The sequence below is a fragment of the Chanos chanos genome, chromosome 11, assembly GCF_902362185.1.
Source record: "Chanos chanos chromosome 11, fChaCha1.1, whole genome shotgun sequence".
Classification (NCBI taxonomy): Eukaryota; Metazoa; Chordata; class Actinopteri; order Gonorynchiformes; family Chanidae; genus Chanos; species Chanos chanos.
This window is the reverse complement of record NC_044505.1, coordinates 3292843-3319523: the sequence shown is the minus strand read 5'-3', so window position 1 is coordinate 3319523 and position 26681 is coordinate 3292843. Positions and strand designations below refer to the sequence as shown.

Sequence of the window (26681 nt, the reverse complement as noted above, 5' to 3'; positions counted from 1 at the left end):
TCATGGGTATCAATGTCTATGCCAATTCCTCCGCTGTAGTCATCTTGTGAAGTTATCTTGAAGCATACAGAAGATAGGGACAGATGTGTGAGCTCTGGTTTGGTCAGAACTCTAGACACTGAAACCACTTTCTTCTTCCAAAGAAAAACCTTCTTCTCTTTTTGTCTTTGGTATCATATGCACTGATCTTCCTTGTGACCACAGATGACTCAAATGACGTGTCACGTTTGCAGACAAAGAGCATTCTGGTTTATTTAAGCTGCTTGCCTTAATATAACACTTGTCAAGACTTCTGTCAGCATTACAGATGAATAACTGGTCATATCTACTCTAGGAATAAGAAGGCACACAAAAACAAAACTTTGAGACTATATACAAGCAAAGATAAAGGTAAATATAACAGTAGAGGTACGACAAGTGTCAGGCCTCTTTATCTACCTCCCTGTCTCTTGGCTAATCAGAGCCAAGTTGGATCTGATGGGCTTCTCATCTTGTTTCCTAATTATTGTGTGCACCTGTGCTCAGTTTGTTCCCTCATTGTGTCTGTGTCTATACACCTCAGTGTTTTCATGTGTGCTTTGTGAAGTCTTACATTTGCTGTCAGTACTGTGCTGGGCCCTGTTTACCTAGTTTTCCTTGTTGCTGCCTTATTCTCCTGTTATCCTGTTACCTTGTTACCCCTATTCTGTCTGTTAGCTCTCCAGTGTATTGACCCCAGCTTGTTATCTGACCTCAGATCCGCTTAGCCCCCAGTAGCCAGTGTTTTGTGTACCAGACCATTTCTGTTTATTGACCACGATTTGGATTGCAATTGCCTACACTTGCCTACACTTGCATCCAGTCTCCTCCCAGTTCGTGACAGTAAGGTAATATCTGAGGTCAAAGAACATTCTGAAAAACAGACTGACATTTAAATTTTTTATGTTTATTTAGTCAATTCCTCTGAAGGCAGCTGTATCCAGCCTTGCCATCTGGATAGTCTTATGACAGAAATCTGATTAGGTGAATTAGGAAAGTGTTGTTTGTAAGTATATGTAAATTTCTTTGACACTGGAAAACTACAAGATGCAGTGTTCCTTGTCTGTATTATAATTTTCATTACAAGTGGTATTTTAAGCAAACTGATAATTCTAAACTTATCATAACAAGAGCATTAACACTCTGCATGTCTGTGCATGATCGTTGGTAATGTTGAATTTCTACTGTGCATTCTCCCAGACATCAATACCACGGTTCTGCATGTACTGAGTCAGAAGTCCTCTGACGACATAAGTACTTAAATTTAATTATGCTTAGAACCATAAGCATTCAAATTTATTATTATTTGTTTTTGTTTTCTTAGAAAGCTGCTTAAATATAAATCCACAGGTTAGACTTATACTTAAATAGTTCATAACTCTTGGTGCTAGAAGCCTCAAAATACAGATGCTATGAGATATTATTTCAAGAAATTCCTCTGCACTGAGTGTAAATCTTCTGTTTTACGTTTTGGAAAAGGTTATAATCTCACAATACTAAGCAATGTCAGCAGAATAACAGTTTTTGATTTCTGTTGTGGTGTCAGTTGAAATGGAGCATATCAGAAATTCAGGGTGTGTACTAGGGTGTGGGTGTGAACATTTGAGTTGTTTGATGAAAGCCAATTTCCAGGCAGTATAAAAAACAGAAATAACCCATAACTTGACACAGGATCCTAGACTCGCAGGAACAGCATAAAATAAAACCTTGCTCTTGACAATACCAACCAGTGACAAAGACTGAATTACTGCATTATCAAAGAAGTGAGTGGTAAATCTTACCTCAATTTAGCAAAGAAGTTTCAGGAATATCTGTCTGTAAAAACATTCGATTACCCAGTCTCATTTCTTTTGCAGAATAAATATCCACAATGAGTTACCAAGTTGAAGTATTCACAGGAGACAGACAGCACGCTGGAACTACAAACAGAGTCAGTATCAAGCTGGTTGGCACTAAAGGAAAAACGGAGTGTGAAAACCTCTCCCGGTTGGGCTTTTGGCGTGGATCAGTAAGAACTAATAAGTCTACTTTCCTCATTCCATTAACCCCTTTGCTGTCAGTGTAACTGATGAGATTTGGCTAGTAAGAACAGGAACCCCTGTCAACAAGAAGGTGGATGATCCATCGAGATGACATTTTTTTTGTGGATATTCCTTGGAAATCATTTTACCAGTGGTTGGTCTCTTAACAGATAAACTGCTTAATGTTACATCTCTCTCCAGGTACACAAGTTTGAACTAAACTGCCCCGCCTCCATAGGCACTCTTTTGCTGATGGAACTTAAACTCAACTCTTTCTTTCATTTTGGAGTGAACGACTGGTTCTGCTCCAAGGTTATTGTGACTAACCCTGAAGGTGACACGGTCCTGTTCCCATGTCACCGCTGGTTTTCCAGTGAAGAGAGGCTGGTTTTCAGAGATGCTCTTGGTAAATTCATGTCCAGGAACATATGCTGCCCATATTTTTACTTGACTTCTGTTATGGGTTGCCAAAGCTTAAACTGTGCTGTTTTTTTCTCTTAAGCCAAGACAATACTAAAGGAAACTAATGAGATAACCAAAGAGCATCGAAATGAGGAGATCAAAAAACGCTCCGCAGTATTCAGGTGGGATAAAGAGCAAAAATAATTGTTTATGTACATGACTCGCAGAAAGATATGGCACCACATGTGTTTGTCTTCATCTGAAATGTTTGGTCTGAACCCACAGATGGCAACAACATGCACCAGGGATACCCTATAAAATGGAGGCGGACGCTTCAAAGGCTTTACCTGATGAAGTCAGATTCTCATTCACCAAGGAAACTGAGTTCATGTTCAATCGAATATCAACGTAAGTTTTCAACTAAGAAGAGAAGTAGCACTGTTGTTTAATGAAATACCCAAAATGTACATTGCAGCATTCTTTCTCAGTCCTGGTTCTGGTGGCCATAGCTATGCACATCTTTTGTCCCTCTAACACATTTGATTCAACTCATCACTAATTATCAAGTCCCACATTACCTGAGTAAGTTTAGGTTTAGCCTCTAAAATGTGCACTGCTTCATAGGGTCTTAAATGTTCATTTGTTATTTTCTTTGTCACTCACCTGCACAATGGGCAAGCGCTGCCAACATGACAACGCTGTTAACTGTGGTTCTTTCATGTAGGATCATGTTGTGTAATAATATGTGTGATTATCCTTCTTTTATGCAGAATGACCGAGCTGAAATTCCAAAATCTTGCTGGTCGAATGGAGTCATGGGACAGTTTTGAGGAACTTGATCATGTCTTTGCTGAACGAAGAACAGCGACCTATGGTACTGCAAAACTCTCGTTCTTTTCTCTTGGTCTCTCTTACTCTCTTACTCAAAGTTAATTTACGTCATCTGTCCACTCTTGTAGAATATGTTCGGCAACATTGGAGAGAGGATGAGTTTTTTGGCTACCAGCTTCTGAATGGCATGAACCCCATGATGATCCACAAATGCTCAGAGTTGCCAAAAAAGTTCCCTGTCACTGATGACATGGTCAAAGCCTTTTTACCAGCTGGGAGCAGCTTAAAGAATGAGATGAAGGTAAAGAGATTAATCATTTTGATGAACATCTACCAAAACACTTCAGCTTTTACTCATACTCTCATTTGCTCCTTCCTTATGCATTCTAAATCAAACAGCATGGAAACATCTTCCTGTGTGACTACAAGCGGCTGGATGGTCTATCTGCAAATGTCATTAATAAGACACAACAATATCTGACGGCTCCCATATGCCTGCTCTTTAGTAACCCTTCAGGCAAGCTACTGCCCATTGCCATCCAGGTAAGTACATTTAAGTATTGTTAGATCCTTTGTTTATGCTGATGGCCCCTTCCACAATCTTCCGCATTTCCAAACAGCTGAAGCAGGAGCCAGGAGAGGAGAACCCTATCTTTCTTCCCTCAGACTCTGAATCTGATTGGCTACTCGCCAAGACTTTTGTGCGGAACGCCGAATTCAATGAGCATGAGCTGAACTTCCACCTGCTACGCACTCACCTGATGGCTGAGGTCTTTACCATAGCAACCTTGCGCAACTTACCCACAGTCCACCCCTTATTCAAGGTAATAACAGCTTGTGTCAGTAAGCAAGCAGGATTGATGAGAGATTATTTTTATCATTCATGACTGTCATGTACGATTTTCTCCAGCTCCTGATACCACATACCCGCTACACACTCCAGATCAACATCATGGCTCGACAGATGCTGGTCTCAGATGATGGGGTTTTCGCTGAGGTAAATAATGAATACTAGTCAGACTAAGGAGTTTGCTGCTTACTCTTACAGTTTCTCACTTATTCTTTGTTTTAGCACACTGCCATTGGTCATGGGGGGACAGTTACTTTTCTGCAGAGAGCAGCCTCCACCTTAACCTACAGCTCCCTGTGTCTGCCTGATGATATCAAGGCTCGTGGTGTGGAGGACATTCCAAACTACTACTACAGAGACGACGGCCTCAAGCTGTGGAACATCATCAACAAGTGTGTTACAATAATGATTTAATATAAGCTTATTTCTCCCACAATATCTGATCCTCTTTTCTTTTATATTTACAGGTATGTTGACGGTGTGGTGAGATACTACTACACTTCAGATGATGATGTCGTCAAAGACACTGAACTGCAATGCTGGATTGAAGAGATACATAATAATGGCTTCCTGGGGAAAGCTGAACACGGTATAGTGAAAAATTCCTGTAAAATGAAGGGTGGAAACTTAAGAGCAAATTTCTTTCCTGTAATAATTCATGAAAATATCGTCCTCTCAGAGGGAGGGATATCATCATTCAAGACTGTGGATGAACTCATCAAGTTTGTTACCATGGCGATCTTCAGTGTTTCAGTCCAACACGCTGCCCTCAACAATGGACAGGTTCTTTTGCTTTCTTTTTCAATCTTAGGCCCTCTTAATTCTGAGAGAAAACTGATAGTTCTGACCTGTAGTCATATGAGTATGGATGGGTACAGGAACAGTATGTCTTCTGACCTTTCTCAGTTTGACTTTGGTGGATGGATGCCCAATTTGCCCAGTTCCCTAAGATGTCCGCCTCCCATCAAAAAAGGAAGCTCAACTGAGGACTCCATTTTGGAGGCCCTCCCAAATATCAGTACTACAGTGAGCATAATGGCTGCCCTGTATGTATTAAGCAAGCCCTCTTCTGATCGTGTAAGTTTCAACTGAGGAATGTTTTAAACAGAATTATGGATTTCATATACTGATTCCTTTTTTAAATTAAATGTACAAATGTATTTTTTCCCCTTGACAAAAACTGTAGTACCCACTTGGATATTATCCAGAGGAGCTGTTCGATGAAAAGACACCCCTTCAGATTATTGACAAGTTTCAGGAGGACCTGAAGTCTCTCTCCGATGAAATTGAGAAGAGGAACCAAAGTCTTCTACTCCCATACTTCTACCTAAAGCCTGAGGAAGTGGAGAACAGTGTGTCCATCTAAAATTGTGTCTGTTGGCCATCAGTCTGTGCACCATCATGTGCAGTATCATTTTTGTCAAATGTATGCTCAACCATAGTCGTTTGTTTTGCCACACGAAAATTCTGTAAAATTCACTGCTTTTTATATTTTCATTTTAATCAACTGCTGTGCGGTACTTGAAACTGCAACCATCCAGAAATATGATTCCTATTTGCTTCTACATCACAAACGTAGCCAAGGCTTTGTAGAGCCTCTATACATTTAGCCTTTCTGGTTAGAAGTCCAGCTCTTCTTAGACCAGGTACCTGTATGTTACCCACAAAAGTTGGAAATATTGTTGTCAGACAATATAACCCACAGGTCTCTGTTCCCAGGATGTTAGAAAAAAGGAGTTATACACATTTGTGTAATAAAATCAGAATGAGGAAACATTTACAACTGAAGTAATTTCTTTAAACAAAAATGGCAGCATAGTCTTACTATAAGAAGGCTACAAAGTCAAGTACTGAGACAAAAGAGAATTTTGATTGCTGATGTAGGTTTGTACTCTACCTGTCTTGGAACTCTCTTTGGATGAAAGTGTCTGCTAAATGAATAAATGTAAACGTAATGTTGGCATTTAAATATTCTTGAAGTAAAGATGAATATGTTGACAGATTTGTTCATTTGTATTTATTTGTGAACCACGGTTTCTGCTGGGATTTTTTCTAGCCAGTCTGGTGTCTGGAAAGAATTTATTTTACCAGACAAATTTGAAACGTACTGGTCATGTTTCAATGACAGTCTATATTACAAACGCAAATATACTGTACACCTAGGTTGACAAAAGAATGACAATGACCTAAAATCGTTTGACTATTTAATGAACAGTAACGATTAAGCAAAACGAGCAGTAACAATGGAACAAAACCTCAACATTAGCCACTACTGTATTATGTATTACCGGACATTTTGACCAGCAAGTTTTTAATTTATCATTTTTTTAATCAGTTTTACTAGGTACAAACCGGTAATTGCCTGCTAACAGGGGCCCTGTTGTGAAACACGGTCATGCTAGATTTGGGTGCAAAACACACAAAGTTCCTCTTGTGGGGTTATCATCAAGACTACAGAAAAGACTGTGATCAGTCAGACCTCAGGTTTGGTAAGACTAGTGCCACTTTTTATGTAACAGGTACCTCAGTAGTACCTGATTAAATATGCTTTTGGACCAGTAGGTTCAATGGAGGTGTAAGGAATGACAGTTGTTTTCCAAGTTAAAAGAGATTTATTTATATTTTCAATCTGGTTATTTAATAGTTAAAATAGTCTGTGCAGAGCTATATTAATATTATGTGTCTGTTAAGTATAAATAAATAAAACTATAAATATATTACTATACAATCAAATATCAACAGTAAAGGGATTCTGGGAATACTGTATATAAATAACAAGGCTATAGGTGCATCCTTAACAACGTTATAGATTAATAACAATTATATACAAAATTCATCACACACAAACGGTATTCCCAATTCAAATTGCGATTTCAATATCCAGTTCAATATATATAATTGAATATATTCAGTTTAAAAAGTCTGGCACATCCGGCATGCTGTTCTAGTTGAGTGTAGTATCAGACAGGTGATGGTAAAGAAGTTTCAAGAGAAACTCTACCTAGTGAATCCTGGAACCTGAATGAAAAAACTGAGCAAGAGGATGAGGCCAATCCAGTGCCTGAATCAGAGCCTAACCCAGGACCAAATGTACCACCTAATGTAGAATCTGCCCCAGAATCTAATGTAGCACTGTTGCAACTAATGGTTTGAACCCAAATGCAGAACACAGAATCTGGATGACGTTTTGATGTGGGTTTATTGAAAATAGTGAGAATGTGACAGGCAACTGAGAACAAACGGAGACTGCGGCAGATGAGATGATGGTGAGCGGCGCCAGCAGGCTGAGTCAGGGATCTGGAATTGCCACACCTACACAAACACACACACACATGCAGATACACAGCAGGGGGAGCACAGGAGACACAAGGGAGAGGGAAACACTAGAAACAAACGGGAAAAAACAACCAGGAGCACAGCCGATGCCGTAACATAAAGATGCTCTTTTAGGGACTCAGACCCCCAACAGGGACTCCACTATCTCCAGTTAGGTAATGCACCTACTTCAGTAGTTCACAGCTTGTTGCAATCCCTACGTGAAGCTGTAATTAACTAATTTATAATTAACTATACTTGCAAAACATAGCTTCATAGATGTTGAAAGTAGATTAGGTGAATTTGGTGGGTTGACACAAAGGGACTTGCTTACCTTCAAGGGGGGAGGAAGTAACCCAGTCAAAATTTATCTCTTCTAAAAATTATTATGATTATTATATTTAGACTGATAAATATTGAAAGTCTGTAAACTAATTAATAAATAATATTTATTAATTCATATCGGGAAGTCCCTCCCACCTCCTCAAGCGACTGTATGTATTCAAAAGTATATCTGTTCAAAATTCACGTTTTTTTTTTTTTTCAGTTAAAGAATAAATCCATCAAGGAGAGAGAGCAGAATCCTAAGAAATACAAAATTGAATTGACAATCAAAAAATCAAGCTTTTAAGACTTTTAATTGTTTCTTCCATGAGATTTGGCTAGTTTTTGTTTTACTCATAAAAAGGACTGAAAGTGATCTCAAAGGAGCGTGACTTAGTTTCCCTGCACTTACACAAGAGGACACCAAAGTTAGATGGCGAGCCACCCACAGATGTGACCTTGGAGACAGTGAAAGTGCAGTAAGATCTCTTTTCTGATTTCTTTTCCAAGCTTTGAGAGTTTTTTCCCCCTCATTTGATACTTCTGAGTTCGCTGGACATTTGGATCCCGTCGGATACTACACTCAACTAGAATAGCGGATGTGCCAGACTTTTTAAACTGAATATATTGAATCATATATACAAAATAAACAAACAAACAAATAAATAATAAAAAAAAAAGAAAGTGAAGAGGTACTTGTCTCCAGAAATCGTCACCGTGTCACAAACACACCAGAGAGCAGGTGCAAGTGCGCAAGTGCGGAGTAGCAGGGTGTTTAATCGATGAGTGCAAAAATACACAAAAATTTCCCAGACTTGGGAAAACACAGGTGCACAGGAGAAAGGCAGGTTACACAAACAGTGTCAAAGACTAAACTACAAACACAGGAATATCAAGTTTAGAAACTGTAGCGCTCAGAAATCACATTGAAAGTGAAGACTTCGCAAGGAGGTGCCAAACAAAAGGGTTTTTTAAAGAGAGGGGAATCAAAGGTAACAAAGTGAGTGCAGGTGAATGGGATGATGAGATAACAAGCCAATGATTAGTAGACCGGCGATGCAGATCTCTGAATGGCTGGAGTCGTTGTGGGAGGAGGCGAGGTCGTCACAAACCAGCAAAAAAAAAAAAGATTAAAAAAAAAGAATTATATATAGTGAACTATTTGCCCTGGATATTGAAATGATCATTTGAATTAAGAATACCGTTTGTGTGTGATGAATTTTGTATAGAATTGTTATTAATCTATAATGTTGTATGATTTCACTAAGGGCGCACCCATAGCTTGGTTATTTATATATTTGACTTAATCCCTTTACTGTTGATATCAGATTGTATAGTCATATATTTGATGTGTTTTATTTATTTATTTGTACTAGATAGACATATAATATTAATATAGCTCTGCACAGACCATTTTAACTATTGAATAACCAGATTGAAAATATAAATACATCTCTTTTAACTTTGAAAACAACTGTCATTCCTCACACCTCCACTGAACCTAAAGCAAACAGTGGTGGCTGTGATCACTAGATCACAACCACCACTATCTGCTTTATTTTTTAAAAGAAGAACCTCCTTCTTTTTCTCTCTTTGATATCACATGCACTGCACCCTCTTTGTGACCACAACTAAGTCAAAACAGGCCACTTTTGCTGGAGAATAGCCTTCTGCATAGTTTTAAATGTTTTTATATTCATATCTCTGTTTTTGTGTCTTAGCATACCATATTATTGACATCTCTGATATGATACATATTGTATTCAAATTTACAGTATGTTAGAGGTCAGAGGAATCTGAAATATAGATTTACATGAGGGTTTCCATTATTACTTAAAAAAAAAACTGATAAATTAAAAACTTGCCAGTCAAAATGTCCAGCAATACTGCTCATCCGAAACATAGCTATAACAAAGGCTATTCCTAAACAGGACATTTGTGTTTTGACACTGAAACAGCCTGGGGGAGGAGAGAATGGCGCAGCATTGCAAGCTGCAAAAACACATTGGACAACAGCAGAGGACTTTGCCACAGTGAAAAAAAGGAGAAAATGAAATGTTACCTGGTAGCCTGTAGGCTACATTTGATGCCATGTAGGCCTAGCCTTTTTTAAAAACAGGCTACAGATGTTACAGGTTACAGATGTTTCATAACAGCCTACAGTTAGTGCGTTTTCAGACCTATAGTTTGATTGCTTTGGCCCGCAGCAGGGAGTAAATTGTTACAATGCTGCATAGATTCAATTCGGTTTCATATGGTATTACTTCTAAACGGACCAAAATTTGTAAAAGAAGGGCAGACTTCTCCATCATTGGTCACTTTGGTGTTAAGGTTGCGGAAATATATCAACACACTGCTTTTCAAATTTGAGTTCTGCTTTCAAAGGCTTGCAATCCTGCCCGTAATTGAATGCCCTCAATGCCTTCGATTCATAGCTATTAGATAGTTTTGGTGCTGGCTGGTTCGGGTTGCTTTCTCACCAGTGGGACTGCACCAGCGTTCGCCAGATGATGCGGATCGAGACCACCTCTCTTTGAGGGTCTCGGGCCGATTATTTTGGCGTGGACCAGAGTGCGATTACTGCATTCAGATGCACTATGGTTTGATTCAAACGGACTAAACACTGCAGGTGTGAAAGCACCCTTAGTGGCTGAAGTCGAGGTTTTGCTCCATCGTTACTGTTCCTTTTGCTATATCGTTATTGTTCATTAAATAGTCAAACTGATTTGAGGCCGTTGTCAATCTTTCGTCAAACTAGCAGTTCATTATGACATATACTGTTCAAACGTGATCGTTAAGTTTCAAATTTGTCCGGTAAGATCAATTCTTTCGGGACACCAAACCAGTGTTACACCGAATTCTGTGACCATCGAAATCTGTGACTCCAGTAGAAGCTGTTGCAACTGGGCAGCTTGAAATCTCTCACACAGACAAGTTCGTTACGCAAACAACGCGAGCTCATAGACTGTTAACAAATGAAGGTGAATGCAGTATGGACTTTTAGGACCATTGTTTATTTAGTTTCGTTATTTCGTGATAATGACATAAATAAGTCAACATCTCGAGAAAACGAAGAAAAATAACACGTTATCACGAGAAAACGGAATCTAAATTAAATATAAATCCATGGCATCTTAGGGCTTCCATACATTATGATGTGATCAACCAGCATTTGTAAACAAAACACTCCACATTGCATTGACCTTCGTTTGTTTACAGTCTATGAGCTTACATTGTTTGTGTAATGAACTCATCTATGTGGAGATTTCAAGCTGCCCAGTAGCAACAGCGCCTACTAGAGTCACGGAATCTTTACATATCTTGAATTATTGGGCTAGTATTTTAAAAATGAGCTCAGGTTAACTGAAGACAGGTTTATGCTGAGTCCACAAATATTAACATTTTCAAAGATTTGCACTAAGCAAAACCATCAGTATCCCTATTTGGTATCCCTGTAACAAAGTGCAAAGGCTAAAGTGCAGCCATGAAAGGATGCACCTGGTCAACAACAATGTCCCCATGTGCTGTGGTATTCAAACACTGATCAAGGGGCCTGTGTGTGCCAGGAAAACATTGCTTACAGCAGTGCTTCCTCTCCATTCTAGGCATCCACCTTTTGGATCTGGGGTATTTAGGGGAAAAGCCAAAAACATATACAGCCAACTACTAGGCAGCCATTAGCCACAGCCTGCTCTAATAGAAAGGAAGTAGTTGAGTCACTGAGAACACACAAACAGGCTCTATAGCACAAACAGTAGCAGCTATCCAGAAACTGCAGTTACACTTTTGCCTTAAATCTCATTTTAGCATTAATATTTAGTTTAATGTTTGTACTGCCCATCTTATTGAGCGGTACAAACAAAACCAATATGCTAATGAATAAACTAACTGCATTTCAATAAACACTGTCCAACTCTATTATACCACTATGTCTTCACAATGTTTTTAGCATTTAGGGGTTTCAAATTGTAAATAAAACTGTTCAATTATGTTTCATATTTAACAAAACTTTCATCATTGTTCATGTGTCTGTTGAAATGTGTCAGCAATTCAGGGAGTGTACTAGAGCGTCAGCATTTTTGACAGCAGCCCATTGAACCAGCCATATAAAAAGCAGAAATTAGTTCTATCCTCACACATGATCCAAGACCCATAGGTACTGTGTAAAATAAAATCTTGCTGAATTACTGCATTATCAAAGAGACAAGGTAAGAGTGGTGAGTCTAAATTTCATGATGGAAATGTAATGTGTGTCAGTAAATACATCTGGACTAACAAGTCTCATTTCTTATGCAGAGTAACCATTCACAATGAGTTACCAAGTTGAAGTATATACAGGAGACATACTGCATGCTGGAACTACAGACAAAATCAGTATCAAGCTGGTTGGCACTAAAGGAGAAACTGAAAGTATCAACTTCTCCACTTTGGGAGGCTTTTGGCGTGGATCAGTAAGATATCAGAAATCTTCTTTCCACTCATTCTCTCCACTCTTTTTCTGTCAGTTTGATTGAAAAGGCTGGCTAGTAAAAACAAGAAACACTGTCAACAAGAAGGTGGATAATCCACCCAAATGGATTTTTTAAAAAGATTTTTGTGAAGAGTTTACCAGCACTTGGTCTGTTAACACATGAACTGAAAAACTTTACATCTCTCTGTAGGTGCGCAAGTTTGAACTGAACTCCCCAGCCTCAGTAGGCACTCTCTTACTGCTGGAAATTCAACTCAAACCTCTCTTTGATTTTGGAGAGAATGACTGGTTCTGCTCCAAAGTTATTGTGACTACGCCTGAAGGTGATAAGGTCCTGTTCCCATGTTACCGTTGGTTTAGTGGTGATGAGAAGCTGGTCCTCAGAGATGCTCCAGGTAACAATTAAAGGAAAAATGCTTGTCTTATTGCAATCTATTCCTGTTGCTAAAGCTAAAGCTTTCCTGCTTTTTCTCTTAAGCAAGGACAATACTAAAGGAAACTTATGATATAAGCAAGGAACATCGAAATAAGGAAACTGAAAAACGCTCCACAGTGTTCAGGTGAGATAAACTTAAAAAGTAACTATGTTCATGACTTCGGGAGAGCAAATTTTCATATCTTGTCTCCCCTCATTTGAAATTTTTGCTCTGAGCCCACAGATGGCAACTATATGCATCCGGCATGCCCTATATAGTGAAGGCAGACAGTCCAGAAGCTTTACCTGAGGAGATCAAATTCTCATTCACCAAGAAAACTGAGTTCGAGCATACTCAAGCAGCCGCGTAAGTTTTCAGGCAAGATATAAAGTCCTGGTGAAATAAGTTCATCATAACATTTCCCAGTAGTGGTCTTGGTGGTCAAAGCTAAGAACATCTCACGTCCCTCCCAGCTCTAACAGATCAGCTAATTATCATGTTCGTCATTAGCTGAGTAAGTTAAGGTCAAGGTGTAGGGTCTGATATGTGCACTGCTTCAGAGGGTCTTGAATGTTCCTTTGTGATTTTCTTAAAGTTTGTTACTCATTTGCACAACTTTGGTGTCAGCTGTGGGCCTTCTATATAGGATCGTGTTAATCATCTTTAATTATGCTTGTTTCATGTAGAATCTTTGAGCTGAAGCTAAATGAACTTGTTCATCGGAGAGAGTCATGGACCAATTTTGAGCAACTTGATCATGTCTTTGCTGAACGAAGGACAGCAATCTTTGGTATTGTAAAAGTCTCATTCCTTTTCCTCTTGGTCCCTCTGACTAGAAGCTGACCTATGTTTTTATTTATCATCCACTCCTCTAGAATATGTTCGGCAACACTGGCGAGAGGACGAGTTTTTTGGCTACCAGCTTCTGAATGGGATGAACCCCATGATGATCCACAAATGCTCAGAGTTGCCCAAAAAGTTCCGCGTCACTGATGACATGGTCAAAGCCTTTTTACCATCTGGGAGCAGCTTAAAGAATGAGATGAAGGTAAAGAGATGAATCATTTTGATGAACATCTACCAAAATACTACAAGTTTAAGTCATTCTCTCATTTGCTCCTTCCTTATGCATTCTAAATCAAACAGCTTGGAAACATCTTCATCTGTGACTACAAGCGGCTGGATGGTCTGCCTGGAAATGTAATTCATAAGGAACAACAATACCTGACGGCTCCCATGTGCCTACTCTTCAGTAACCCTGAGGGCAAGCTGTTGCCCATTGCCATCCAGGTAAGCACTTTCAAGAAGTATTGTTAGGTCCTCTTTTTAGGAATATGGCCCCTTCCACAATACTCTCTTTTATTTACAAACAGCTGAAGCAGGAGCCAGGAGGGGAGAACCCCATCTTTCTCCCCTCAGATTCTGAATCTGATTGGCTGCTGGCCAAGATTTTTGTGCGGAATGCTGAATTCAATGAACATTCACTGCACTTCCATCTGTTACGTACTCACCTGGTGGCTGAGGTCTTTGCCCTAGCAACCTTGCGCAACTTTCCTACAGTGCACCCCTTGTTCAAGGTAACAGTGGCTTCTGTCTGTAAGCAAGTGAAGTTATGAAAAGTTATTTTAAAGGTATGCACCACTGTGTCAGTAAACAACTTGAAATTTTGAAGATTACCTTTTTCATTTGTGATTGTCTTGTATGACTTCCTCAGCTCCTGATACCACATACCCGCTACACGCTCCACATCAATATCATGGCTCGACAGATGCTGGTCTCAGATGATGGTTTTTTTGCTGAGGTAAGTAGTGAATACCAGTTACACTAAAGGATATGTTGCTTAGTTTTCCAATTTCTCATTTAATCTTTGCCTTCAGAGCACTGCCTTAGGGAAGGTGGGGTTGCTAACGTTACTGAGGAGAGCATCCTCCACCTTAACCTACAGCTCCCTGTGTCTGCCTGATGACATCAAGGCTCGTGGTGTGGAGGGCATTCCAAACTACTACTACAGAGACGACGGCCTCAAGCTGTGGAACATCATCAACAAGTGTGTTACAATAATGATTTAATATAAGCTTATTTCTCCCACAATATCTGATCCTCTTTTCTTTTACATTTAAAGGTATGTCGACGGTGTGGTGAGATACTACTACAAGTCCAATAATGATGTCGTCAAAGACACTGAGCTGCAAAACTGGATTGGAGAGATACATAAGTATGGCTTCCTGGAGAAAGGTACAGTACAGTGACTAAAACTGTATGACAGTTAATTACTGAAAATGAGGAGGGGAGGGGGGTTGAGAGGAAAGTTGTTTACTGTAATAATTCAGGAAATTGTAATTTTCACAGATGGAGGGATCTCGTCATTCAAGACTGTGGATGAACTTATCAAGTTTACTACCATGGTGATCTTCACTGTATCTGCCCAACATTCTGCCATCAACAATGGACAGGTTTCTTTTTTAAATCTATCTTAAGCCTTAATTCTGTGGAAAATTTCTGATTTGTATCCATGTCAGTAAGGAAAGATAAAGTTTCTCTCCTGACCTTTCTCAGTTTGACTTTGGCGGATGGATGCCCAATCTGCCCAGTACCCTAAGACGTCCTCCTCCCACCAAAAAAGGAAGCTCAACAGAGGACTCCATTCTGGAGACACTGCCAGGCATTGGTGCAACAATAAACGGAATGGCTACAGTGTATGTTCTGAGCAAGACTTATTTAATCCGTGTAAGTTGCAACTGAGACGTGCTTCAAACAGAATTATCTACTTAAAATACTAATTCATTTTCAAATGAATTTTAAAAATATATTTTTCCCATTGGTAAAAATACTGTAGACCCCACTTGGATATTATCCAGAGGAGCTGTTCATTGAAAAGACACCTCTCGAGATGATGGACAAATTTCAGAAGGAACTGAAGTTTCTCTCCGATGAAATTGAGAAGAGGAACCAACACCTTCCACTTCCATACATTTACTTAAACCCTAAGGAAGTGGACAACAGTGTTGCTGTTTAAAACTGCAGTTGTTGGCTATCAGTCTGTGCATGATTATGATCAAATTCATTTTAGACAAATGTAGGCGATACGATTGTCATTTAATTTTGCTTTACGAATATGACCAAATTCTCTGCTCTATATTTTTGTTTAGCATCATAAGACAGGACTTCTCCTGTTGCTGCTTCATGAAAAGCTAAGGATCTGTAGGATCTAGTTAAGGATCTGGAAAAGTTTTACACATTTATCTAATAAAATGAGCACGGTGAAGTCTTTACAATTTAACTAATCTCTTGAAATGCCAATTTTGACAAAAGTTGCTTTGTAATCTCACTACCAGAACACTGTATAATCAAATACCAAGAAAAAATAAAATGCTAGCAATCACAGATTCTTAAAGACCCTAAGCTGAATGTGTTGTTAAATTTATTCATTCCTATTCATTTGTATTCTTACTTTAGACTGTATGTGCATCCAAATTAAGGGTCATGAAGACCGTACGATTACAAAGATTTGTCTTTACTAAACAAATAACAACAGTTTAAAAAAGCGGGAGGGGGCATTCTTTTACAGTGGTAGCTACACAAAAATTGGTAATATCAGTTGGTAACAGAAGTCAAATCCAATTCAGATTAACAGCATTTTAATACACCATAATACATCTCTTAACAACTGTTTAACTGTTTAAAGTTTTATGGTAAGTGCTCGTTTTTTGTTTTGTTTTTTTTTAAAGTTAGTGTACATCATAAACATACAGTAGTAATAAGAAGGATCAGTATGATTTTATAGTGCTGTTAAAATGGAACCCAACACAAAACAAAATGACATACAAAGACAATACTTTGCTCGCTTCACTATCTGTAATGCATAGAGATTACCTTATTTAACACCTGTTTCTAAAGGTGGAATGGGAGTGTTTTTGGGAGAGAAAATAAGGAGCACTTGGTACAGTAAATACCTAAAGGACATTTGACTTTCTGTTCATTTGAATATAGTGTGTCTTATTCTTGCATAATGCTTTAGCAAGAATAAGATACACAAACAGAACAGTTGCTTACACCGCTTTGGTTCATTACAGAAGATGCATCTAGATGTTTATACAGGATAACGTTCAATCATGTCAGATAAGCCACTGTTTCATTTTTACATATTTGATATGGCAATTTATCAGTTACTGCTATATTCTAAAACCAGTGATTGTTACCCACATCATCAGACATCCCAAAAACCTGTTGCTAAAACAACAAACGTAAAAACATATTTGGAAATATGTACACTGAAATGAACTTAACTCTTGGAAGCAACAAGACATTTTCCCTGTACCATCTTTTGTCCTGCAGAAATGTTTCTCTTCTTTTCTTTCTTTTTTCTCGATATTAGGGGTGTAACTCAATCGTTCTCTGAAAAGACTTATGAGTACTTGAGGTTCTGTAGCGTGCTCACCTGGCATGACGCTCCAAAGTTACAGTTTCACTACATATACCACATCCTTATGAAGAGGGGTACGTTTACAGAGGTGAGGTGAGAGGTTTGGTAAACACTGAGGGAAAAGCAACTGCTCTTTAGGTATATCATTATTTAATTTTTAAAAATAGTATCATTAGTCTACTCTCAATAAAGATTATATAATTTTGTATTTTTTGTGTTGCATGAAAGTTTCAACAAATCTGAGTTGTATTTTTTCACTTACCAGACATCTTTACATTAGTCACTTCATAGTCACTAGAACATGATTAAAGAATCTTATCTCTCTGTACTTTGCTAGTGTGTCACACGTAGACTGGTTCTTGTCTTCCAATGGCATTAGAAAGATGTACATAGAAGCACTTACAATGTTTTACTGATGGTGTTACATATTCTGTTAATCTCTTATGGAATTTTACTAGGCTGAGCAATAGAAACCTGCTTGGCACATAATCATGTCCTGGCTAAGACTTTCCATTCCTTTTTTCCACTTTATAGATGTTTAAGAAATACATGAACAAGATGTTCCTCATGTCAGATGAGCTTCACAGATAAAGCTGTAGTTTGGTAATTAAGAATTCTCTTTAATTGTCTGTACATCAGTTCATTGTTAAATACTCCAAATACTCCTAAAACTAAGTACAGACGCTGTCTCTGAGGAATAGCAACATCTTGTATTTTCTAGTCGTTATTACTACTTTAATTACTAAAACTTGCTGTTTAAATCAAACCTGTTGTGGGTCACATTCCTACTCAGGAGCAAACCCCATTTGTGAAGGTGAGAGAGCCAAAAACTAACCACTGAATGCAGAGCAGCCCAAACTGCAGACACCAAACAAGAGACAGATGTTGCAAAAGCCAACAAAAACATTACTTGAAATCTTGAACTTAAGGAAAGGTCCACAGAAACACAGGCAATAATCAACTGCAACAGGAATACCCCATGCTATGCCTACTACAGTAGGCACAGTCATCAACTGTGTCTAGGGCTGTACCCGACTCAGAATTTGTCAGTTGAATTGGATTTGGCTGTTCAATACAAAGATTCAACTGCTCGGTCCTTCTTTTCCACATAGACTATCTGGCAATCAGAAAATCCATTGGCATGAGTTTATGTGATGATTTCGACCACATTAACATAGTCAAACGCAACAGAGTCATGGGAACATATTTTTGAGCATTTAAAAATCAATAAATTGCGGATTTGAATTGCGGCCTGTTTGAATTGCCGACATATAATGTCGGGCAACCATGTGGATTTATCAGAATCATGAGACCATGCAAACTGAGTTACTAACGGAGGGAGAGTAGCAGATAGAGAGTTTAAGACAGAGGAGAGTCACCTGGGGAAAGCTGGGGAAAAGCCGGCAGGAAGAATGAGGAGTCGGGGCAACAATCCACATGAGGAGTCCAACCACTACGTGTCCACAGTCAAAATCCTTTTTGGTATGGAGTAGTTATTCCAAGCTGCATTAAACAAGTCTACGCATACTGAATAACAGACTACCAAAAGCAAACAGACAGTGAACGCCTTGTCGACTGGAGGGAAATATCCGTGACAATGCTGATTCAAGTTTTCCCTCTCTGTAGCAGGAATCACGCCTTCCTATATTCTATGGTGGCCTACTCCAGTCGATGCGAATAACCAATGACATAGCGGCAAAAAGAAAAAAAAATAGAGTTTAGAGATGGAAAGTTCTATGTTTATGGTAACGGGAAAGTGATAGGAAAGGAAAGTGTGTTCGAAAATAGAAAGCAAGTTATTTAGCTGGAGGTTATTTAGTGTTTTATAAAAATGATGAGCATGACACCGTGAAGAGTCTGTGTCGAATGCCACACAGCACACGTGTGTTTCTGTTTAAATCAAGCTCTTATAGCCTTTTTTAAAATTTCACTTTAAACATTAAAAATGTGCAGCCTAAATGAATAAACAAATGAAACAGTTCAAAATAAATTCACGCCATCGCCCTCTATGAAATAATGACCTCTTGTCTTCAACAGGATAGGCTCATTAGGCTTCTGTATAATTTGTCTTCAGTCACTTTTTCAATGGACTCCCGTTTCAAGTGGTTTTTCATGTTCAAAGTTGTTGAATGATAAGCAATTTCTTGCATACAGAGTTTGTATTTAACTTTGGTAGGGTTGTCCTTCAAAAGTTCAAAATGACGCCATACTTTAGACTTTTTCCGAGACATGGCTATAGCTAGCCTAGTTTACCAACCACTCCATCTCTGGTTTCAGTTTCTTTCATCAGTTAACCACCAGTGTATGTTGTCACGTGGATTTTTTTTAGCCAGCTAGCCCTGCTGGAATATAAAAATACATGTATGATTCCTCTTAATTATAATTCCTCATTGAAATGTTATCCCTGTGCATTTTTGTAAGTATCAATCTGTTTTATCTTGTTATTGTAATGCACTCCGACTGACCAAAAAAAAAAAAGAAAAGAAAAAAAAAAAACACGACTACTCGACTTGAAGAATCTCAGTCGACTAATGGGTCTCCGACAGATGATTCCACTCGTTGACTTTCAGGGGGCAACCCTATGATCTTCACTGCATCAGTACAATGTACTGGTGTCAGGTATGGACAGGTTTGAAGATTGGAATATCATTTAGTGGCACTTCGACTCATGCAACCATATCTTAAATAACTAATTTGGCTGCACTGGATGGATGCTCAGTTTTCCCAGTTCCCTGAAATGTCCTACTCCCAGAGGGAAAGGCCCGTTGTCTGAATGGTTTATTCTGGAGCCCTTCAAATGTGTCAGCACCAGTGTGCAAATGATGGGTGCATTTCTGAACAAATGGTCATTTTGTGTGTCCAACACACAGCATTTCTATTAAGTTACTGCTCTTAGAACGTTCCACAGAATCAAAATATATAACACTATACAGTTATATAATATATATTATTTTCTTACAGAGCAGCTGTTGCTCCAGAATACAAAATTAGTCTGTACTAAGATCACATTTTTGCTCTGTCTAATATTCATGCTGTACCCACTTGGTTAACCTGAAGCGATGTTCTGTGAAAAGACTGATTAACGGCACAATATCTGGAAAAACTGACCTCTCTTGAGAACACTGCACAAACATGCTACACAGCTAATGACAGATACTCTTTTATGCTGATATTTCAGTTGAACTCCCCATAAAACATGACTGAATTCTGACTCCCCAGTGAAATCTGACAAATGAGTGTAGGTCACTCTTTTTTCCTTATTTAATAATAGTCACTTTTTTAGTTCTTGTAGACGGATTTATTTAAACCCATAATGTCAAAGAAAAGGTTGAAGATTCTCCATAATATTTAAACAGGCACAGGGGATGCTGCAAGTCACTGCATAACCCATTGTTGCATCATGGATTCCAGTGTCTATGCTAGTTCCTCCTGTGTAGTTATGATCCCAACTACAGATAAGATTTTGTCTTGCCAGACCTCAGGTTTGGTAAGATCTGTCATCATAGCAACCACTTTTGTGTTTTCTTTTCGAAAGAAAAACTTTCTTCTCTTTTTTTTTCTCTGATATCACACATACTGTATCTTGTTTGTGACCCCCTATGTAAACATCGCCACTTTTGAAAACAAGAGCTCTCAAAGGAGAAAAAAAATCATATTTTTAGCACTGTGATCATTTTTCTTGATTTTTTATATTTATATTTTTACATTATTTTAAAAGGAGCTCAAGTTCTCTGAAGAGAGAGATTGGTACAATTTTAACAGATTCGTTCTAAAGAAACCTGTCAGCATCCCTGTTTGATATCCTTGTAAAAAAGGCTAAAGTGAAAGGATGCACATGGTCAACAACAATGTCCCCATATACTAAGGTATTCAAACATTGATCAAGGGGCCTGTGTGTGCCAGGAAAACATTGCTTACAACAGTGCTTCCTTTTCATGCTAGGCATCCACCTTTTGCGACCAGTGTATCAGCTTCTAACTATAATATTTACATCTGAAATCAATAGTATGCGAACACTATGAAAGACACTTTAATGCATGTTCACAGAGCAGAGAGTATTTTTCAACTTTTTATCATTGTATTTCTCTGAGAGGATTATTTAAATCTTAGGCCTTTCTCTGCTCATACATTCCAGTTGTTTCCTGTTACAAAAAAACTATATTTGAATCTGAAGGTTCCACATCTGTGGGGGAAAAAAAACAAAAAAAAACTCATCTGTAGAGTCCCTTGAAAGTCAACAATTCGAATCATCTGTTGGAGACATGTCAGTCACTGAAATTAAAAAAAAAAAGTCCTATGTGCTAATCTTGTCTCTATGTTGCAGGTCTTGTTCATTGTTTTTCTGTTCTATCGTCGCAGAATATATGGGAGCGTGGTACTGAGAATAAGTAATCTGAATAAAACTCTTTCGCTTATGAGGCAGTTGAACCTGACTGACACACTTATTTTAAGTCACTTTGGTTAAAAGCGTCTGCTAAATGCCAAATTGTAAATTGCCAATTGTAAATTCAAGTCGAGCAGTCGTTTTTTTTTTTTTTTTTTGGTCAGTCAGAGTGCATTACAATAACAGGATAAAACAGACAGAAGCTTACAAAAATGCACAGGGATAACATTTCAGTGAGGAATTATAAATAAGAGGAATAAATATATAAATATATAATAAATATATAATAAATATATAATATTTTTATATTCCAGCAGGGCTAGCTGGCTAGTTAAATGCAAACTCTGTATGCAAGAATTCACTTATCATTCACTAACATCGAACATGGAAAACCACTTGAAACAGGTTGCATGGTTAGGCAGCCATTGAAAAAGTGACTGTTCGTTTTTTCATCTTTAAGATTTCAGATCTTAAATTGCAAGTGTTTAATTTGTTTATTTATTTGTTTACACTTAAGATTTATTCATTATCACTGTGTGAAAAGTGGTGTATTCGGAAATATCCGGACAAAGTATACTTCCGCTAAACCTGCTGTTTGCCGGAGGTATTCGGATGTCCGCAGAACCTTGTTATGCGGACCTGAAAACTCCCGTAAATGTCCGAATAAAGCTGTTAGACGGAGGTTTTCGGGCATGCTCGTGACCACAGTTGTTAGCTGATGGCTTGGCCTTTCAAATGCTAATAGCAGTCAGTGGTCTAGGGGGGACTGGGTATCGAAGCTTGCCCCCCTTCCTCGCTGTAACTTTCTATCAGTTAGCCTGTATGTAATATTTAGGCTATATTTTGATAACCACACAAACTTGTTAGGTGTTGCATGGTGTATAATACTGCAGTGGTAGGCCCATGTGGCCTTTAATGTCATTGCTCTGTCGTGCAGCTAAATTACAATGGACTCTTCAAACGGAGCATACAAAAACATGCTGAAAACATCATTTAAAAAAAAGCCTAAATGAGAGGTTCATTAATTACATATTTGATGGTTATGCAAGTGTCCTTTACTTGGGGTCAAAGGTATAGGGTGACCAGATGCAAACAGACCAAATGAGGGACAAATAGTAAGTTTGTGCGGGACAATGTGGGACATGTTACCAATGCTGAGAGATAATGTAAAACTTAGATATAATGTCAGTCTAACTGAATAAGAAACACTTGTATTGATAGACATCCAACATGCATTGGCCATTACAGGCCAATCAAAGGCAACTGTACTTAAGCAAAGCAGCAGGCATCATACAGCTCAAGTCTTTCAAGTTAAACCCCTGACCAAATCCAACTATAAGAATAAATAAGGCTCAAAATAAAATATTACATAAAATAAAACAATTTCAATGCAAATCTTTATATCAAGCCAAAATCTCTATTGGATGAGTAGCATGGCCAGAGGGTATAAAAGAACCTTTTCCTTTCTTTTTGCCCAAGATGTCGGCTGACAGCGTTTACCTTCATATCTGTAAAGTTTTACCAAGCTTTGTTTTTGTGGGGAAGCAAAGAAATTCGTCGGCCCCACAGCTGCACAGTTTGATTGACGGCCGCCACAGCATCTTGATGACCGCCCTCAGTGCTCTCCTCTCAGGCATTTGGTGAAAGCAAGACTTTTAAAGGAAAACTTGGCTATGTTGCATTTTTACTGGTATTGACATAGCGCTATTAAATAGATTAGAACCTATGCCGCAACGGCATAAGCGGCTCATGCCGGGTGGGTAAAAGAATGGATCCATATATTTTTTTTTATGTCTGACAGTTAAAAACCGAACGACCAGCGAAAATGCGGGACATTTAGTCAGTATAAGGGATGAGGAACAAAGGATACAGGAGTATTTTTTTTTTTAAAATTCTACAGGGCACAAGAGTTTTTGTTGTTGTTGTTGTTGTTGTTGTTCCTCGCTTGTGGTTTGGAATGTTTCTCCTCAGTACGAGGACGCGCCCCGTTTTCAAACCACCCACTTAGAATCTAAGGTTGAGTCCTGTCCAATCAGTTTTCTGTGCGTGCAAGGCGTAGAGTGACAGTAACCAATAGCATTGTGTGCAACTGCAGCACAAAATTTGCCTTGGGGAAGGGGTTACCTGAACATAGGTGAAACAAGTCGCTGAAGGATTACAGAAGTTGTACTCCGTATTCTATCGATAGATATGTTGAGAGAAATACAGTAGCCTAATGAGCACAGATAAACAGAAATACATGTGTGCTGCCATCTCATGATTCCGACATATCGTTGCCCGACATTATATGTCCACAATTCACATAGGCTGCAATTCAAATCTCGCATCTTATGCAGCTGTCTTTTATCAATTTTTAAATGCTCAAAAATATGTTCCCATGACTCTGTTGCGTTTGACTATGTTAATGTGGTCGAAATCATCACTGAAACTCATGCCAATGGATTTTCTGATTGCCAGGTAGTCTAAATGAAGAAAAAAAAAGAATGAATAGTCAAAGCTTCATATGGAACAGCCAAATCCAATTTGGCCGACAAAACTCTGAGTCGGATCCAGGCCTAGTAAGAACATGATGGTGTAAAGATTTCTAAAACTTCTGACACTTCCATTGACTTTTCTGAAGCTATAGTGCCCTGTCTGAAAGTAATGTTTTACAATTGTTTTACTGGCCCACGAAAAGTAAATGTAATCTGTGTTCATTTGCACTGCAGATGATCAAATAAAACTTTTACTTTGATGCTACAAGTTTACATAAGTCCATCTTACACAGGCACAGGGGTATCTGCTAGTTATTGTACAAACTCATTATTGCCCCATGGGTACCACTATCTATGCCAGATCCTCCTGTGTAGTTATCTTTAAGGAAACAGATGATGTTGCAACATGCCAGATCTCAAGTTTGGCAAGAAGTCTTGACACTGAGACCACTTGCATGCTTTGTTTTTCAAAGTGCTAAGTAAGAGATCCCAGATAAGTCATCATAGCCACATCGGCAGATAAAGTGTGTTACAGTTTTACCAAAGAAGCATGAATAAATACAATAGTCACAAAAATTTCTGTTAACATTACACTGTTGACAAGTCAGGTTGTACCAAATCATTTTGAATATCACGAAAACATTTTGTTTTGCATATTTACTGCTGTGCTGTATCTTAACACACCACATTATTGGTATCTCTAATGTCACAAATTCTACATACAGGTTTAACAGGCATACTTCACATTTTTATGTTAATATTTTAAAATGAACCCAACTCATCTGAAGACTCACCATCCATATAGTCTAATGTCAGAAATCTAATCAGGTGAATTAGGAAAACACTGCTTATACAAGCAAGTTTATGTAAGATTTCTCGGACACTGAAAAACTACATGTTGTAGTACTCCTAGTCTGTATTATAATTTTTCATTATTAATGGTGTTTTAACTTCAGTGATAATCCTAAAGTAATGATCGCAAAAAGAAGAATTAGCATAACACTTCTCTTCTCTAAACTCTGAGCTCCTAATCTCTCATACTAGAGGCAATCCACAGCCTTTATGAGGTATATGTCATTAATGACATATACAATAAGGTATAGGGTAAGGTGGGGGTCAAGCGGTGATGAGGGTCATCCAGGTGTTTCACATTTCAGGCAATTCTATGTAGTAGAAGTAAAATTAACATAGCCCACAACATTATGACATTATTATCCTTTTAAAGGCCCATCTGAGTTAACCTAGGGCCTATTTAACTGAAGCTACACACTGTCTTTTATAGAGGAAGCATTCGATTCAGCTGTGTTTCTGCAGGCTTTGTAGCATATTCCACAAGCTTTTCATTCTACAGGTTCTACAAGTTAAGTCGGTGCATTTTGTAGCTTGTTTCATAGTCAACTGGTCCTGTAAATGGATTGTAGCAACAATACAACAATGTGTTGACAGTAAAAAGAATAATGTAGTTTTGAATACTTAAGTATTTTTAAAAGCAAGTACTCCAGTACTTAAACTCAAGTAAAAATTTAACTGAATAACTTTTACTTGTATTGGAGTAATATCTGACCAGGAGTATCTATACTGTGACTCAAGTAATGGGGTTGTGTACTTTGTCCACATATGGGTATATCTCATTAGTTGCTCCCACTGAAGATGCCTAAAATGTCTAATTTATCTTAGAGAACAATGCCTTTGGTCAGGAGGGGAGGACAAATGGGGTCATGGGGGAGCAGTCGAAGTTGTTAAAGAATGCAACCTCTTAGGCATCAAGAGTCATCGTCTGTAGCTCCCACTACGGAGACAATGGCCCATAGCTCTAGAACATCAGCACTGAGGAAGGCATGTGGACAGACAGGAAGACAGAATGTAGTTGTGCTGTCCTTCAGATCCAAGGGGTCCACTTAATGTTCATGATCCATGTCTCATCCAACTGCCTTCCACACTGCATATCTCTGCGGGTAAGTTGAAGGGGACTGAAATAATATTACTCGTCCACCCAGACATCAGTACCACAGTGAACACAATGGCTGTTCTATATGTGCTCAGACAAAGTACATGAAAGGATAAATATGAATGCCTGGGGTTAATTTTGTGTTCTAAAAAAGCTGCTTAAATATAAATCCAAACCCACGGGATAGACTTATAATTCAATAGTTCATGACTGTTTCTGCTGGTGCTGGAAGCCTAAAAATAAGTGATTGTGTGATGTAAAGTTTAAACAATTCAAACCTTCTTGCTTAAAACAGAAACTGCATTTAAAGTCTTAATAAAACTGTATGTTTTATACATGCCAAATTACATTCAGATTTGTTTTTGTTTGCTCAATACGGTAATGTTATTTATATGCAAGATCTGTACTGCATATTAGACCATCAGAGTAAACTGAAGAAAAAGACTGTATTCTTACAATGCTAAGAAATGTCAGCAAAATAACATTTTTTAACTTCTGTTGAGGTGTTAGCAACTCAGGGTGTGCAGTAGGGTGTGACCATCTGAGCTGTTTAACAACAACCAGCCTTGCTGTTCGTATAAAATGCAGCCATAACTGGCACCTTCACACATGATAGACCCACACAGGTACTGAAAAAAAATAACTTGCTTTTACATATCACCAACTTGTGACTGAATTACTACATCAGTGAAGATCTGAGTGGTAAGTGTAAATGCTATTATGAAAATATTGTATGTGTCAGCAAAAACATGCAGATGACCTAATCTCTCTTTTTTTTCTTTTAGCAGTGAGTGAACATCAACA

The 26681-nt window shown here is 38.3% G+C and overlaps 2 protein-coding genes across 2 annotated transcripts; both read left to right on the top strand.

Annotated features, from left to right (window-relative positions):
* The first annotated feature begins 1888 nt into the window (after positions 1 to 1888).
* Positions 1889 to 5488, top strand: LOC115824160 (hydroperoxide isomerase ALOXE3-like). Its single transcript, XM_030788265.1, has 13 exons — positions 1889 to 2026; positions 2241 to 2422; positions 2727 to 2849; positions 3212 to 3315; positions 3401 to 3573; positions 3672 to 3815; positions 3893 to 4096; positions 4183 to 4269; positions 4345 to 4514; positions 4590 to 4711; positions 4808 to 4905; positions 5029 to 5199; positions 5309 to 5488. Exons 1-13 carry the CDS (start codon positions 1889 to 1891, stop codon positions 5486 to 5488), a joined length of 1896 nt encoding a protein of 631 aa, XP_030644125.1.
* Positions 5489 to 12071: 6583 nt separating this feature from the next.
* On the top strand, positions 12072 to 15664 carry LOC115824159 (hydroperoxide isomerase ALOXE3-like). Its single transcript, XM_030788264.1, has 14 exons — positions 12072 to 12212; positions 12423 to 12627; positions 12711 to 12792; positions 12892 to 13014; positions 13335 to 13438; positions 13524 to 13696; positions 13795 to 13938; positions 14022 to 14225; positions 14363 to 14449; positions 14526 to 14695; positions 14771 to 14883; positions 15004 to 15101; positions 15205 to 15375; positions 15485 to 15664. The coding sequence occupies exons 1-14, from the start codon at positions 12072 to 12074 to the stop codon at positions 15662 to 15664; spliced, it is 1995 nt and encodes a 664-aa protein (XP_030644124.1).
* The last annotated feature ends 11017 nt before the right edge of the window (positions 15665 to 26681 follow it).

Bases quoted from the DNA above. Each gene is read 5' to 3' on its own strand.
- LOC115824160 (XM_030788265.1), top strand. From the start codon at position 1,889: ATGAGTTACCAAGTTGAAGTATTCACAGGAGACAGACAGCACGCTGGA. The intron at 4,270-4,344 runs GTAAATAATGAA...TCTTTGTTTTAG, and splicing joins ATGATGGGGTTTTCGCTGAG to CACACTGCCATTGGTCATGG. The intron at 4,712-4,807 runs GTATAGTGAAAA...TCTCAGAGGGAG, and splicing joins CCTGGGGAAAGCTGAACACG to GGATATCATCATTCAAGACT.
- LOC115824159 (XM_030788264.1), top strand. From the start codon at position 12,072: ATGAGTTACCAAGTTGAAGTATATACAGGAGACATACTGCATGCTGGA. The intron at 13,015-13,334 runs GTAAGTTTTCAG...TGTTTCATGTAG, and splicing joins GAGCATACTCAAGCAGCCGC to AATCTTTGAGCTGAAGCTAA. The intron at 13,439-13,523 runs GTATTGTAAAAG...CCACTCCTCTAG, and splicing joins ACGAAGGACAGCAATCTTTG to AATATGTTCGGCAACACTGG.